The 14,719-nt window shown below is 36.9% G+C and overlaps 2 protein-coding genes across 2 annotated transcripts in view; one reads left to right on the top strand and one right to left on the bottom strand.

The window, feature by feature from the left end:
- ATP6V0A4 (ATPase H+ transporting V0 subunit a4) overlaps window positions 1-5,013 on the bottom strand; it is an 87,374-nt gene extending 82,361 nt beyond the window's left edge. The window contains exon 1 of the mRNA XM_074193591.1: window positions 4,865-5,013. The gene's annotated coding sequence lies outside the window, so the exon portion shown is untranslated. The remainder of the gene's footprint in view (window positions 1-4,864) is intronic.
- TMEM213 (transmembrane protein 213) lies at window positions 4,242-14,630 on the top strand. The gene is made up of 3 exons (XM_074193592.1): window positions 4,242-4,528; window positions 11,972-12,037; window positions 13,959-14,630. Exons 1-3 carry the CDS (start codon window positions 4,447-4,449, stop codon window positions 14,126-14,128), a joined length of 318 nt encoding a protein of 105 aa, XP_074049693.1. The 5' UTR covers window positions 4,242-4,446; the 3' UTR covers window positions 14,129-14,630.
- Window positions 14,631-14,719: the final 89 nt, after the last annotated feature.

Raw genomic sequence — 14,719 nt, 5'->3', positions numbered from 1 at the left:
AGTGGCTTGGCCAAGGCCACACAGCTAGGTAATTATTAAGTGTTTGAGGTTGGATTTGAACTCAGGTACTCCTGACTCCAGGGCACCACCTAGCCTAGTCTTATTTTTGCTAATTTGGTTGATAAACTAGCTTCTATGAGTACACATGAGTTAAATCAATAGCCTCTCAGGTGTCCTTGAATGAGGTCACAAAGGTATAAATTTCTTTTCCAAGTATATGGACCAAACAGAAAAGCAAAAATAGATGATTGGTTTACTAGAATATATTGGGGTTTTTTTCCTATAATACCTTACCTTAAAATTATTTCTTGGGTGTACCAAACAACACAGCAATCTGACCACAGATCTGATGTTGCCAATAGAAATATCTCCCACAAAGGCATAAAACAGAAATATGTGGAGTTCTGCCACCACTACCACAAAGGGATGAGACAAAAATATTTGTAGTTCTGGGATGTGGAAATTTAACTATCACAGTCACAGACTCATAGGGGGCTTTCACTCTCATTGTTTACTTATTCAGTTGTGTCTAATTTCTCATCACACTATTTGGGGTTTTCTTGGTAAATATACTGGAGTGGTTTGCCATTTCCTTCTCTAGTGGATTAGGCAAACAGAGGTTAAGTGACTTGCTCAAGTCACACAGCTAGCATATGTCTGAGGCCAGATTTGAACGCAGGAAGAGTGGCTTTTCTGACAACAGGTTTGTCCTGTCACTTTATCCACTGAGTCATACAGAAGATATTTTAGGGTCAGAGTTTAGGCAGCTAGTTGGCTCAGTAAATAGAGCATTGAATCTAAAGTTAGGAATATCTGAGTTCAAATTTGACCTCAGACTCTTAGTAGCTATATGACCTAGATAAATCATTTAACCTTGTATCCCTCCATTTCCTCATCTGTCAAATGAGCTGGAGAAGGAAATGGCAAACCACTCCAATATCTTTGTCAAGGAAACCCCAAATGGGGTCACAATGAGTTGGACACAAATGAACAACATTATCAAGTCAATAAGTCGGGAACATGTAAATATATTATATTATTAAATATATATTATATGTATATATAATAAACATTTATAAAACATAATAATAAAAAGAAGGGGAAGCTAATTAATCCCCATCATTTCACTGAGGAAGTAATTGAGGCCCAATGATTTGCCCAGGCACACAACAGACCTAGGATTTGAATAAAAGATCCCTAGATTCAATTTTTATGCTTTCTGCTGACCAGGTTGGCTGAATTCAAAGAGGATCAGCTCTAGGGTGAGCCCAAAACAATCTTAGGAATCTCAAGGCTAGTGATCTTGGAAATCTCAGATCACTGGAGTTATTATTTCATTCTGTAAGTGTCCCCTCTCTGCCCCCTCTTTCCTGCTATTAAGGACATTTTTCCCTCTTTTGTCAAAGTATTTAATTTAAAACCATTTACTGTTATAGGTACAATGCTTAAAGATGGTGCTGAGGATTCCAAAAGATTGAGGCAACCTCTTCAGATAATCAGACAAGTACCTCAACCAGGAGGATGGTGGGACCACTGGTACCAGTTCTAAACCTGCTTGTTAAATTTGCATCATGAGCATTTATATCTCATAAAATGGCAAATGCTAAAAATCAGGGCCTAATTTATTATCTTATTGTCTATACTTTTAAAAAGTGATGGGGGGGATGGTTAGCTAGAAGACTCTGAAGTCTGAAGGACCTGAGTTCAAATCCATCTTCAAATTTAGTAGCTGTGTGACCCTGAGCAAGTCATTTAACCCATTGCCAAAAAAAAAGTGATGAGAAAAAAAATTGTTTATACTTAGATTAAATTTAAAAGTGAGTCATGGGTTCATTCCTCCCCCCACTTCTTTGGTCCCCAGAGTGTCAGATCTTAAGCACAACCCTGCCTCAAACCTTGATCCCTTTGGGTCAAAACTGAATTATGCAGCAACATTATGATAACAAAATATTGCTATATCATTCACGGTTTCACTGGATTCTTACAACAACATTTTGAAGTAGGGAAAGACATGTTATCACCATTTTCAAAACCCTAGGAAAGGACCCTAAATGCAGCCCAGTGGCTTTGACATCACATGACTGCTTTTTTGGCTTTGCCAAATCCAGGTCTTCTTACATCATTTCTAAAGATCTTCTCAGTACCCCACATTGCTTTTGGGAGAAATGTGGAGGGGGAAGTAAAGCATGTGATCTCTAAGGTCATGATCAAGCTCTTAGTTTTGTGCTTCTGTTCATTAGAATTATTATCAAAATGTGGATCAGTTGATAAACTCAGAATTATTGGACTGGAACAGAAAGGACTTGGTGGGGGGAGACATGAGAGTTGCTCAATTGGAGCTATCCAGGAGTGCAATGAGCTTTCTTAGGACACAGTGAGCTCCTTATCAGAGAAGATCTTCAGTTAGAGGGTGAATGGTCCCTTGTGGAGGATGTCACAGAGGGGATTTATCTAAAGATGTGACTAGGTGACCTCTGAAGTCAGGTTCTATTCTAATTACATGAAAATTCAAGAGAACTATGGACTGCCCTGACAACTAGGACCTTTGGCAGGACTAACAAAGTGATGTAAACACAGAGCTAAAACAAAGTAAAGAGGTACAAAACAAAAGGTTAGGTGACGTCCAAGGGAGAGCAGAAATTCCGGAGTAGGGGGTAGGAGAGAGGGAGGGTGCTTTGTTATTAACTTATTCCTTTGTTTTCTTCACTTCCAACTCCTCCCAGCCTTCACAAAAACAAAACTTGTGCCTTTGTCTTTAGAGGACTCTGATGAAAATCTGAAGAGATATGTGCACAGGAGCTCCCTATTTTAAGAAAAAACCTTTAGAATACAAGTTTTACTAATATTAGGACATGTCAACATCACTCTTATCACCATAAACTCATATACTGAGAGTCAAAGGATGATCACCCCCATTTTATAATGTAACTGTTGAAACTCAACATAGGGTCCTATATTTAAGAGCTGAGAAAGAATCTTAAGAGATCATTAGATCCAAACTTATAATTTACAGATAAGGAAAAGGAGGATCAGGGTGCTAGGGGATTTTCCTAAGGCTACATGGTTTGTAAGTAGCTTGAATTGAGAGTCTTCAAGACTAGCACTCTTTCTAAGAATGGAAACTTGCCAATTACTATAATAGTTCATATTGTGTTTATACATGGAAACCTATTACTGAAAAATTTTGTAGCCTCTTGTCCACAGTGGTGGATTTGGCATCAGACATCTAGTTTGAAATTTTGATTCTGAAATGACCTGGGAAATATTACTCAACTTCATTTTCCCTTACAGATCTAAAATTCTTTTATCAAATAGAGCAGATTTGTGGCTCCACAAACAATGGTTTCTTGGATGGGAGTAATACCAAGCTGTCTAAACCAGACTGATTGATGATGATGTTTATCTTTCATTCTCAAAGAAGACTCATGACATCAGGAAAGTGAGGTCATGACAAGCATGTGAATTTGAGTGAAGGGGTGCCGTGCAAAGTCACCAGCCTCATTTTCTGCTCCAGAGCCATCCGGGGTCCAGTGATCAAGTAGGAATCAGAATGACTGGACTTGGCCCTGGATGTGAGGCAGTCAGAATTAAGTAACTTGACCAAGGTCACACAACCAATATCTGAGATCAGATTTGAATTCAGGTCCTCTAACTTTATTGAGGATCAACACTCTACCACCTATGCCATCTAGCTGCCCTTTTATTAAATAATGTAAGAGCCCTTAAAGAGCACCATGTCCTACTTCCTTCTTTTATAGATGAGGAAACTGAGGACTAAAAAGAGTAAGTGATTTACCCAAAGTCACATAGAAAGTTAAAGGTAGAGGTTAGAGCTACAGCTGATTATTTCCTGAGTTATTACACTTTCTTCTTGAAATTACTTGGCATATTTTTTTATATTGACTTATTAAGCATATTTTGTTTCTTTCCTCTTCCCCAGAAATAACAAATAGTTAACATTTGTAGAGTGTTTTTTCTGTTGTATCATTTGATCCTCACAACATCTCTGTGAATTAGGTACAATTATGATCCCCATTTTACAGATAAGGAAACCGAGGCTGAGAGAAGTTAAGAAGTTTAATTAGGGCTATAGAGCTAGGAAGTATCTGAAAATTAAGCTGACACAGCCCATTCAGCAGATCCTCTGCCCCCTATTCAACAATTTTTTTTAAAAAAAAAGCAACTCCCTTTTTAAGGAGGGACTAGGGAAATTGTTCCCATTTCTCTCCAAACTTCACAGAGTTTGGAGGTGGGGGGAGGGAATTCCTTCTTTTCCCAAAGCAAGACTAAAGGTGTGATAGACTCCTGTAGCCTTTGCTCCACCCCTTCTCTTTTCTCTGAAACGGGAGAGCAGAAGTTTCCCTGTGGTCTGCCAGAGTCATTTTCAAGGTTTCCAAAGGACAAGCTGTACAAGGGCAGTCTAGACAGGTGCCTCCCATCTCCACCATGAAGCAGCTGCCCTCTGCAATCTACGGTCCCATCAGCCTCGTCCTCCTGTCTGCCTCCTTCCTCACAACTTGCTTAGCAGGTAGAAATGTGGAGTTTATGTTCCACCAAGGAGGGAGGGAGAGGGAAGAAGGGGAAAGAGGGAGAGGAATAAAAAAGGAAGGGAATTTGGCTCAAGGGAAAAGGTAACAAGACTTTCCAGGGGATTGGGGAGGGAGATGTTTTAAAGTTAAATATCCTGTTAACAGAATTCAGACTCCCAGACCTCACTTGGGGCATATTGATAAATGTGCTGGCATTTCTTTTCTGAAATATCTTCAGCTTTGGTTGAGCATTACTAAGAGCAAAACATTAAAAAAAATTTCCCCAAATCTTAACAATTTAATTACCCCCAAAGGAGTTTTGTTTTGTTACTTACCAGTAGCTTCTTTTTCCTTCCCCAGGGGTGTCAGTGAAATCACTCTTTTTTTCTCCTTTTTTCAACTCCTACCTCCAGTGTGTCACTGATTCTGAGGCTGAGCCAGGAGAGGTCTGGGAAGATTTCTTTCTGCTTTGTTCAGAATGGACTGTGTCATCTAAAGGCCAGTTTAGTCTAATTCAGAGAAGCTCATTATCTCTAGCCTGGCCACCAGGTGATGAGGTGTTTAGGGTTTTTTTTAACTACAACTGGCCAATAGTAGATTGACATTATACATGGAGGTATGGAGAGGTTGGGATCTGGATCATAATTGGAGGGAGCACTCTCATCAGTTAAATTAGGGATCTTTTAGAAGTATGTATATTTATTTATTTTTATTTTTATTTATTCATTTCTCCATCTCCTTCCCTCCCTACTTGAAGTGCTTCCTCTTCTTACAATATTCTAAATCCCCTATTAATTTCTCTTTCCTTCAAAATTAATAATTCCTTGAAAATATATAGCGCTAAGTGCTTTCTCTAATAGACTATCTGATTTATTCTTTGATCATCTCTAAGACATAAAATGAGATAATGTCCTCATTTGACAAGGACAAGAAACTGATATACAGAGAAGCAATTCCTAGAAAGGATCAAAAGGGAAGGAAAAAGAAGGGAGAAGGAATGACCATTTGTATGGTACTTCCTAGCAGCATGCATTTTTTAGAACATAGGTCTTAAAGGTGGAAAGGAACTTGCTCATTTTATAGATGAAGAAACTGATGCAGATTTCCCTGTTTTCCATAATAGTCTTCCACTCCAGTTACTCTTAAAAGTGTAGTCTGAAGAACTTTGGAAATGGCAGGTTCTAACCTATTTTCATAATAATACTAACACTTTATCATTTCTTACACATATCCATAAATATCCAAAGAGATAATCTACATGAAATAAAAGCTCTTTTGGGGGGGGAGAGTATAATTGAGAGCATAAAGGAAGTCTGAGACCAAAAAGTTTGAGAATTACTTCTCTACACTGTTATTTCCCAACTTCCTGTCTGGAACAGCATTAGCAGCAAATTTTTGATGGTCTACAAAACTATTAGTAATAGAAATATTTGTTTCTTCTTTATAAATTAAGTAATACATAATTTATGTAACTTTACATCAATTAAATTGAAATTTTACTTACATTTTGAAAATCAGTTCTAAAATACAAAATGCTTGTTACAGTCTATTAACTAATCCCTCTGTGCTCCCTTTCATTCTGTCTATTCACCCCGTATATGTATTTGTATACATTTTTCCTAAAAATAGTCATTACTGCTTTGATGGTTCTTTTAATTCACTTTTCATTATTTCATCTTTTTATTCTATAACAGTCACAAAAGATCAGATCATTCTCCAAAAAGACTGTGCCTCCAGGCCATTTCTGTTGGAACAGTGACTATGAAAGGGTTTGGTACCCAAATTACTATTGGGAAAGCAGAATGAGGTTGCCCTTGTTCAGGCAAATGTGATCATACTATCTCCTTTTACTTACAATTTTTGTCAATTCTATTTAAAAGTTAATATAAAAAGAATTTTAGTAAAAAAAATTATTTAAAGAAATTGATCAGAACTTAAAATGTCTCTTTTACTCATTTATATATTATATGCATCTATTACTGGGGGTTTTTATTGTTAGATTTGGCCATGTCCAACCCCTTTTGTGGTTTTCTTGGCAAAGATTCAGGAGTGGTTTTCACCATTTCCTTCTCCAGGTTGTCTTACAGATGACCTAAGGCAAAGTTAAGTGACTTGCCCAGAGTCACACAGCTGTAGCTAATGTCTGATGTTGGATTTGAACTCAGGATGGTATCTTTCTGATTCCTAGTCTAGTGTTCTATTCACTGTGTTTATTTTGTGAGGCAATGAGGTTAAGTGACTTGCCCAAAGTCACTGGGCTAGTGAGTATCAAGTGACTGAGATCTGATTTGAACTCAGGTCCACCTGACTCCAGGACTGGGGCTCTATCCATTGTGCCACCTAACCTACCCCTCCAATATAATTTTGTTAAAATATTCACAAAAAAATATTTTTAAGATGTTAAAAAAAAAACAAAAGAAAAGATTCCAATAATTTTATTTCAATAAGCAATGGACCTAGGTCTTTGTTTTCCTCCCAACCCTTCCAGGATTGATTTTTCACTTATTTTTATCAATCTAATAGAAATGAAGTGGTATCTCAAATTTTTTTAAATAATATTTCTTTTAGTTTTTGCAAGGCAATGGGGTTAAGTGGCTTGCCCAAGGCCACACAGCTAGGCAATGATTAAGTGTCTGAGGTCACATTTGAACTCAGGTACTCCTGACTCCAGGGCCTGTGCTCTATCCACTTCGCCACCTAGCTACCCAAAATGGTATTTCTTTATGAGAAAAGCTTAATGATGATATACAATATATTTCTCAACATTTTCTAAATTTTCTGTTCATATTGGTTGACCATATCAAATAGGAACAGGATATTGCCCTTGATTTAGAGCAAATTTCTTATAAATTTCAGGTAAAAAATATAGGGGTACCACATTCAATCAAGAATGGACAACTGGAGGGGCGACTAGGTGGTGCAGTGGATAGAGCACTGGCCTTGGAGTCAGGAGTACCTGGGTTCCGGCCTCAGACACTTAATCATTGCCTAGCTGTGTGGCCTTGGGCAAGCCACTTAACCCCATTTGCCTTGCAAAAACCCTAAAAAAAAAAAAAAAAAAAAAAGAATAGACCACTGGTCCAAGAGGTAGCTTTGCTGGGAAATACTAAGCTATGCTTTCATTAGTTTTCCTCCAAATATGGGATCTTTGCCTCTTGCTCCCTTTCCACCACTTGTCCTCCAATATAGTGCTTTATCTCTTTCTGTGAGTCACTGCAAATCCAGGGCTTCCTAGACTTCAAGAAGTAGAGAAAATATAGTCAGAAAGGTGAAGATGAGATCAGTTTGACTTCATTACAAAGTAGAGAGGAAATAACTAGCAGTTATGTTTATTGTGGCAAGTGATTAAGAAAGCCATGTCCTATGACTCAAAAGGTAACATGACTAATTTGTAACAAGAATGCTCTGTTTTGTTCCGAATGTATTTTGTCCTGAAAAGCAATCATTGTGTAAGACTATTTACTATGTTTGTGCTGTTTGTGCTTAAAAATTTTTTTGAGGGGGCAGTTAGGTGGCACAGTGGATAGAGCACCAGGAACCTGAGTTCAATTTGACCTCAGAAACTTAAAAAATTACCTAGCTGTTTTGACCTTTGGCAATTCATTTAAACCCCATTGCCTTGCAAAAAACTTTAAAACAAATTTTTTTCAAAATTTCTACATTGGAATTTCCTTTATAAAATGAGATAGATTTCTTTTTTTTTTTAATAATGAGCTGTTGATTTTATTTTTTTTCCACTTGTAAATAGCTTCTATAAGTACACATTGTTTCCCCTAATAGAAAGTAACTTTCTAATGGAGACAGGTTTCTTATAAAATATCCCAAAGGTGGCAAATGTTAATAACATTAATTGTAATAACAAAGTGATAGCAATGACTCAAATAGCTGACCTCATGCTTGTTTAGTCTTCAAGAACAGACAACAAACTACATAGAGTACAAAACAACTAATAAACATTTGCAATTAATAATGAATAGGTGGGTGAACAAATTAAATTTTGGGTTCAAAATCAGGACTGAATATAAAACAATGAGATACTTCATTTTATGGTCTGTAAAATAAGTCTTCAGTCATTTCTAAGAGAGAAGTTCTAAAACATTTAGATCATGTAAACAAAGCATTTTGCAACCATGAAGAAAATGCAAATTGCCATTAGTAAATAAACAGATAACTGGAGAAGGAAATGGTAAACCATTCCAGTATCTTTGCCATGAAAATCCCATATGGGATCATAAAGAGTTGGACACCACTGTAAAGACTGAAAAACAAATGTACAGGTACACAAGGTGACTTTGAAAGGGATAATACCCATTTGGATGTAGAAATTCTTTTGTTGTTCTTTAATCAGTCACTTGAAGCTGTTTCCAGTACCAGAATGGTTGATCACAGCCTTTTTAAGTCTTTCACAGTTGTTTGTCTTTATAATACTGTTCCTATAAAAACTGTTCTCCTGCCTCTATACTCTTCACTCTATATCAGTTCCTAAGTCTTCTTAGGTTACTCCAAAACCATCCCTGACTGTATTTTTATGGCACAATAGTATTCTATCATGTTCAAATACTATAATTTATTTTTCCTCTAATTGATGGACATCCCTTTATATTACACACCACAAAAAAGCTGCTTTAAATATTTATTTTAACCATTATTTATGGATCATTTTGTTCTTTCTATAGAATATGTGAATAGCAGTAGTGGGTAGCTAGGGTCAACAGTGACAAGTCTGAAGTCAGAAAGACTCTCCTCCCTGAGTTCAAATCTAGTCTCAGATATTGGTAGCTATATGACCTTAGGCAAGTCACTCAATTATGAAGTGCCAGTTGTCTTCCCAGTACTACCTTGATATTCAATATTGTTTACCTCATTCAATATTGTTTACCTCGGTTTCCTCATCTATAAAATAAGCAGGAATTGGCAAACCACTCTAGCATCTTTGCCAAGAAAAACACAAATGTGGCCATGAAGAATCAGACGAAACAAACAACTGACCAACAACTAAATTATAATGGTATGAAACCCATATTAAATCCAACATACTGACTGGAGCAGAGAATCTGAGTTCAAACTTTGACTTCAGTCACTTCAACTGTCTCAGTTTCTTCATCTATAACATAAGAGAGTTAATATAGATGGTTTTTAAGGTTTCTTCCAGTTCTAAACTTTGGACCCTATAAATCTCCACTTGCTCTCTTCAGCTGAACCTCCCCTTCCAACCAACTCATCCCTGTACTTTTCAAAGCCTTATTTCCCTAGAATCTTTTACACCAGAGATTATATTTAGTGAGTTCCACTAAGTCCCCTAGCAGCTGGGGTGCTAACCTAGACTTGCCCTTTTTAAGTGAAGTATCTGGGGCTCAACAGTCTTCCAGCTAGGTTTTACAAATTATTAAATAACTTACAGATTAATGAGCATTTGAAATTATTCATCAGCCTGGGGCATTCCAGGCTTGCAAAGTCCTTCCAATAATGCAAATCAATATCTATAACAGTTTATGAATATGTAATTTGGACTCTATGTTGTTGTCTCTTCTTGAAGAAGACCAAAACTAAGGGAAGTGATGCCATGCCTTGCAAGTGAATTGGATTTAATATGTAGAGATTCAGTGACTTCAGTGATCATTCTTATACTGGGAACAAAGGTTCCTTTGTATCTGGTGCTTCCCAAATTCCATTTATGATCCTGGAATAATTGATATTGTCCTCACATAGGTGGGAAACTATTTTTCACCCTCCTTGGTAAAAGGGTCAGGAACACTCAATAAATTCAAGAAAACAATTTTTATTATAAAAGTATAAAGAATTGGGAAATCTATTTCTCTCACCCAAATGTCTCCCCTCCCCATGGCCATGCCTTTCAGGTGTAAATAATTTATGTCAGATTACATCAACTAATTACTGTACTTGGGTAAGACATTTTAGAGGTTTGGGGTGGAGTAGCATAAAGTTTGTTAGAACAACAGTTTCATGCCTTTGGCTAAATAATAGGTCCCTTTACAAACTAGTATTCCACAGTCTACAAAAACCAAAGTCCCTGAAGGACACAGTGTCCTAAGATGAGAACTTGGGAGCTTTCTATAGCTTCCTGCCATGCCAAGAAAATAGGATGAATAGTATTATAATATCCTAGAAGGGATTATAATATCCTGTAAGAATTTATTCCTAGGATTAAGTTTGGGGGAAACCCAAACAATATATTCATCTTCTTCCTATCATGTATTTAAAAAACCTTAAATCAGTAACCTGAGGCTATGTCTGCCTTTCTCTACAAAAGGTTTACACCTTTAAGTGCATGCACTAATCCTGAGGAAATATTCTGAATTCCTTAATAAATATAGTACATTCTGTTAAAATCTATTTAATAGTGACTCAAAGTTGCACAATGAGTTACAGTCAAAAAAACCTTTCATATATATATATATATATGTATATATATATATATATATATCAGAGTCTTGTAATCACTGACCAGAAGCCAGGCATGTCCAGGAGGATTAGGAATGACTTAAAAGGTGGTGTCAAAGGTGAAGGATTAGTGTGATAATCTAAAGTCCTCTTTGCTCAGCCTTGTATATGTTGTGACTAAGATTTAACAACAACAAACAGCTTGCAATACAGACTGACTTGAAATCAAGTGGCAAAGTTGATTAAAACACTGGATTTTTGTTTTAGAATCAATTTGTGAGAAGCAGTATTGAGTAATGAATAGACAGCTGGACTTGAAATAAGGAAGAACTGGTTCAAATATTTGAATCCATGTTAGCTGCATAAGCCTGAGCAAGTTACTGAATCTCTACATATTAAATCTAATTCATTTGTAAGTCATGGCATCACTTACCTTATGTCATGGTCTTCTTTGAGAATAGATATCAACCACATAGAATACAAATTATAAATAAACTAAATTACAGATATTAATTTGCAATGTTGGAAGGACTTTCCCAGCCTGATGCCCCAGGCTGATGAAAAAAATCTCAAATGTTCATTAATTTGCAAGAGTTGTTTAATATATAAAACACAGAGAGAAGACTGAATGACTTTTAGAGTTCCTTCAACTCTAGAGTTAGAGTTAATAGGATTAGATTGGATCAGAAGGTAAGTACTGCAAATATTCTACCTATTTTACAGATAAAGAAACAAATCCAGGTTGATTTGCTTCTGGTCAGAGTTAGTAAGGAACAGAGTTAGGAGGGTTCTCTAGGCTATGGACTCCAAGTCCAGGTCTGAAAGGAATTATTCTTTAAATGAAGTTGAAATGAACTTGACCTTGACCATTAAGCCAAAGAATTCACTGAAGTCAAGGTAAACTTGCAAAAGCAACAAATGTGATCCTCCCCACCTTGAAGCTAATAGTCATAAGCCCATCTCTGATTTCTAGGAAGGATTCATCTGAATGCAGTGTGTTGTACTGATTGTGCCTCTCTCTTTTGTTCTTATTCTTTCAGAAACACACAACTCCTCATCCATTACTTCTTCTCTGTCAGACTCGGCATTCATAGCACAGTGCTCCAGTAAGCTTTCTACAACTGCTAAAACTCCATGGACTGGTGTTTGAACTCTCTAGTGTTTAATTCTCATTTATTGGTTAAAATGATTACTATGCTGGGTGGGAATAATTTAGCATCTTAGGACCCTTACTAATCTTCTTCTGGATGGATCTATTTTTCTCCCCGTTCTCCAAAAGAAACCTAAGAGATTTGTGAGTCTTTCTAATTGATCTTTAAGACTCCATGGAGACCATAATAATCCAGACTCCCAGTGTAACTTGGGACAAAATGGAGGGTGATCAAAATATACATTAGGGAGGATCTCAGAATGGCAGTCTTATGGTTGAAAGGCACTTAGTCCAATCTACCCAGTGCAAGAACAAGTATTTTTTACATAGTCTTAGCTTTTTTTTTTAAGGTTTTTTTTTGCAAGGCAACCGGGGCTTAAGTGGCTTGCCCAAGGCCACACAGCTAGATCATTATTAAGTGTCTGAGGTCGGATTTGAACTCAGGTCCTCCTGACTCCAGGGCAGGTGCTTTATCCACTGCACCACCTAGCTGCCCCCTTCTTAGCTTCTTTTTAAAGAACTTGCCACTTCACAAGGCTGCTAGTGGAAGGGATTTTAGAAGTCATCTAAAATAATTGTCAGTTGTGGAAATTGAGGCAAAACAAGGTTAGATAGTTTGCCTGTGATTAGTAAAGTTATGATCGACAGGATTTGAACGGACTCCAACTCTAGTATTCTTTCTGGTGTAGCATGCTGTTATTTCCTCTATTTTGGTCCCAAAGGCACATGCCATCACTCTAGACACTCACATAGATGACTGTATCTGGGAATGCCAATGTCAGAACTATAGTCATGTGGAACAAAGCAAAACTAAGAAATCTGCAAGAAAAGCAAGCCACAAAATTCTTGGCCTCATTAGCCTTGCACTGTGTAGAATTAAGTGATCACAGTGAAACACAAACACAGTGAAACACAAAAGGGATTTCTAATTTGATGTTGTAAAGCTTGTCCTGGAACAAGGGCAAGTACACACAGGCAGATTTCTTAGTTTTGCCCTGTTCCACGTGACTAAAGCTCTAACATTGACAAGTTTCTCATAAACTTTGCTTATAATTTGCTGGAATCTAAAGACTTATTGAATGTCTTATATCATACCTGCTATGACATTGGGTAGAACTGGACATGCTAAACATGAAGTACTAGAAAGAACCATAGAGTTGCAATAAGAGGATTTGCTTTGAATTCTAGCACTATAAGATGCCCTCTAGCTTTATCTCCATGCTCCTATAATTAAAACAATAGAACATTATTAGTAGTCAATTATAAAGCAGTAGATTCATGTTTGTTTTGCCAATTTTCATCTATTTATGAATAGGTGGAAGATGAGAGAAGAGAATACTACAACTTTCAACAATTCATTTAGATTAGATACATGTAGACATTTGCTGTTTTCTATGATACACAACTAAATAAAGATCTTGTTCCAGGGCAAGCTTTACAACATCAAGTTAGAAATCCCTTCTTTGTTTCACTGGGTTTGTGTTTCACTATGTTCACTTAGTGACTTAGTGACTTAGTTACTTCCACACAGTGCAAGGTTAATGAAGCCAAGATTTTAGTGGCTTGATTTTCTTGCTTTTTCTCAGTTTTGCCTTGTTCTACATGAGAATATAGCCGTGACACTGGCAAGCTCTCTCCTAAATATAGTTCATTTACAGGGGTGGACTGGGAAAATTTGCAGATAAATTGGGCAAATTCATCCCCACCCTTAGGATGACAACTCATAGTCCACTTGCTTCTAATTCTTGTTTAGTAATGTCACTTTAGTTCAGAGGGAAACTCTCCATCTCCCATGGATAGTGATTGAAATAAAATGATATTTAGGGGAGTCAGAAGAAAAGAATGGTGAAATGTGTCTTTTTTTTCCTCTCCAATAGATCTGGATTTCTGTTCTAAGGCTGCCCAGTGCTGTAAGCATGGAATGGATGAAGATGGTTGGATTGCAGCAGCTATCGGTTGGAGTCTCTGGTTTCTCACACTCATTTTGCTCTGTGTGGATAAACTCAGAAAGATAACACCTGATGAATCCAAGTACCCACAGGCATGAAATTTGGGATTCCATGTGCAAGACTATCAAACTCTACCAGTTTCCTAAATTAAGGAAAGAGAATAGTCTTGAAATAAGATTCAACTTGCTTTTTAAAGGGGAGCAAAAGAGAGAATATTCAATTTCAGTGCGGATAATAGTACTTTCACACCTAGTTTCACAGGCCCTGATAGATTTTTCTCTATATAAATGAATATCACAATTATTTTCCTTTTTTTTTTGCAAGGCAAGGGGGTTAAGTGGCTTGCCCAAGGCCACACAGCTAGGTAATTATTAAGTGTCTGAGGACAAATTTGAACTCAGGTACTCCTGACTCCAAGGCCACTGCTCTATCCACTGTACCACCTAGTCGCCCTATCACAATTATTTTCAAAAACATTTTCTGAAATGAATCAACAGGAAGAATTTATGAAGTGCCAGTTGTCTTCCCAGTACTATCTTGACATGCAAGAAAACAAAAAAACAATAAACAAGAGCCAATCCTCAATAGATAAGTGGTCAAAAGATATGAATGGTTTTTTGAAAGAATTGCAAATTATAAATTGCATTGACATTTAGAAACTTGCTCCAAGGCAATAGTAATGAGAAATG

This window comes from Macrotis lagotis, chromosome 7 (assembly GCF_037893015.1).
Source record: "Macrotis lagotis isolate mMagLag1 chromosome 7, bilby.v1.9.chrom.fasta, whole genome shotgun sequence".
Classification (NCBI taxonomy): domain Eukaryota; kingdom Metazoa; phylum Chordata; class Mammalia; order Peramelemorphia; family Peramelidae; genus Macrotis; species Macrotis lagotis.
This window is presented reverse-complemented; position numbering and strand designations above follow the sequence as displayed.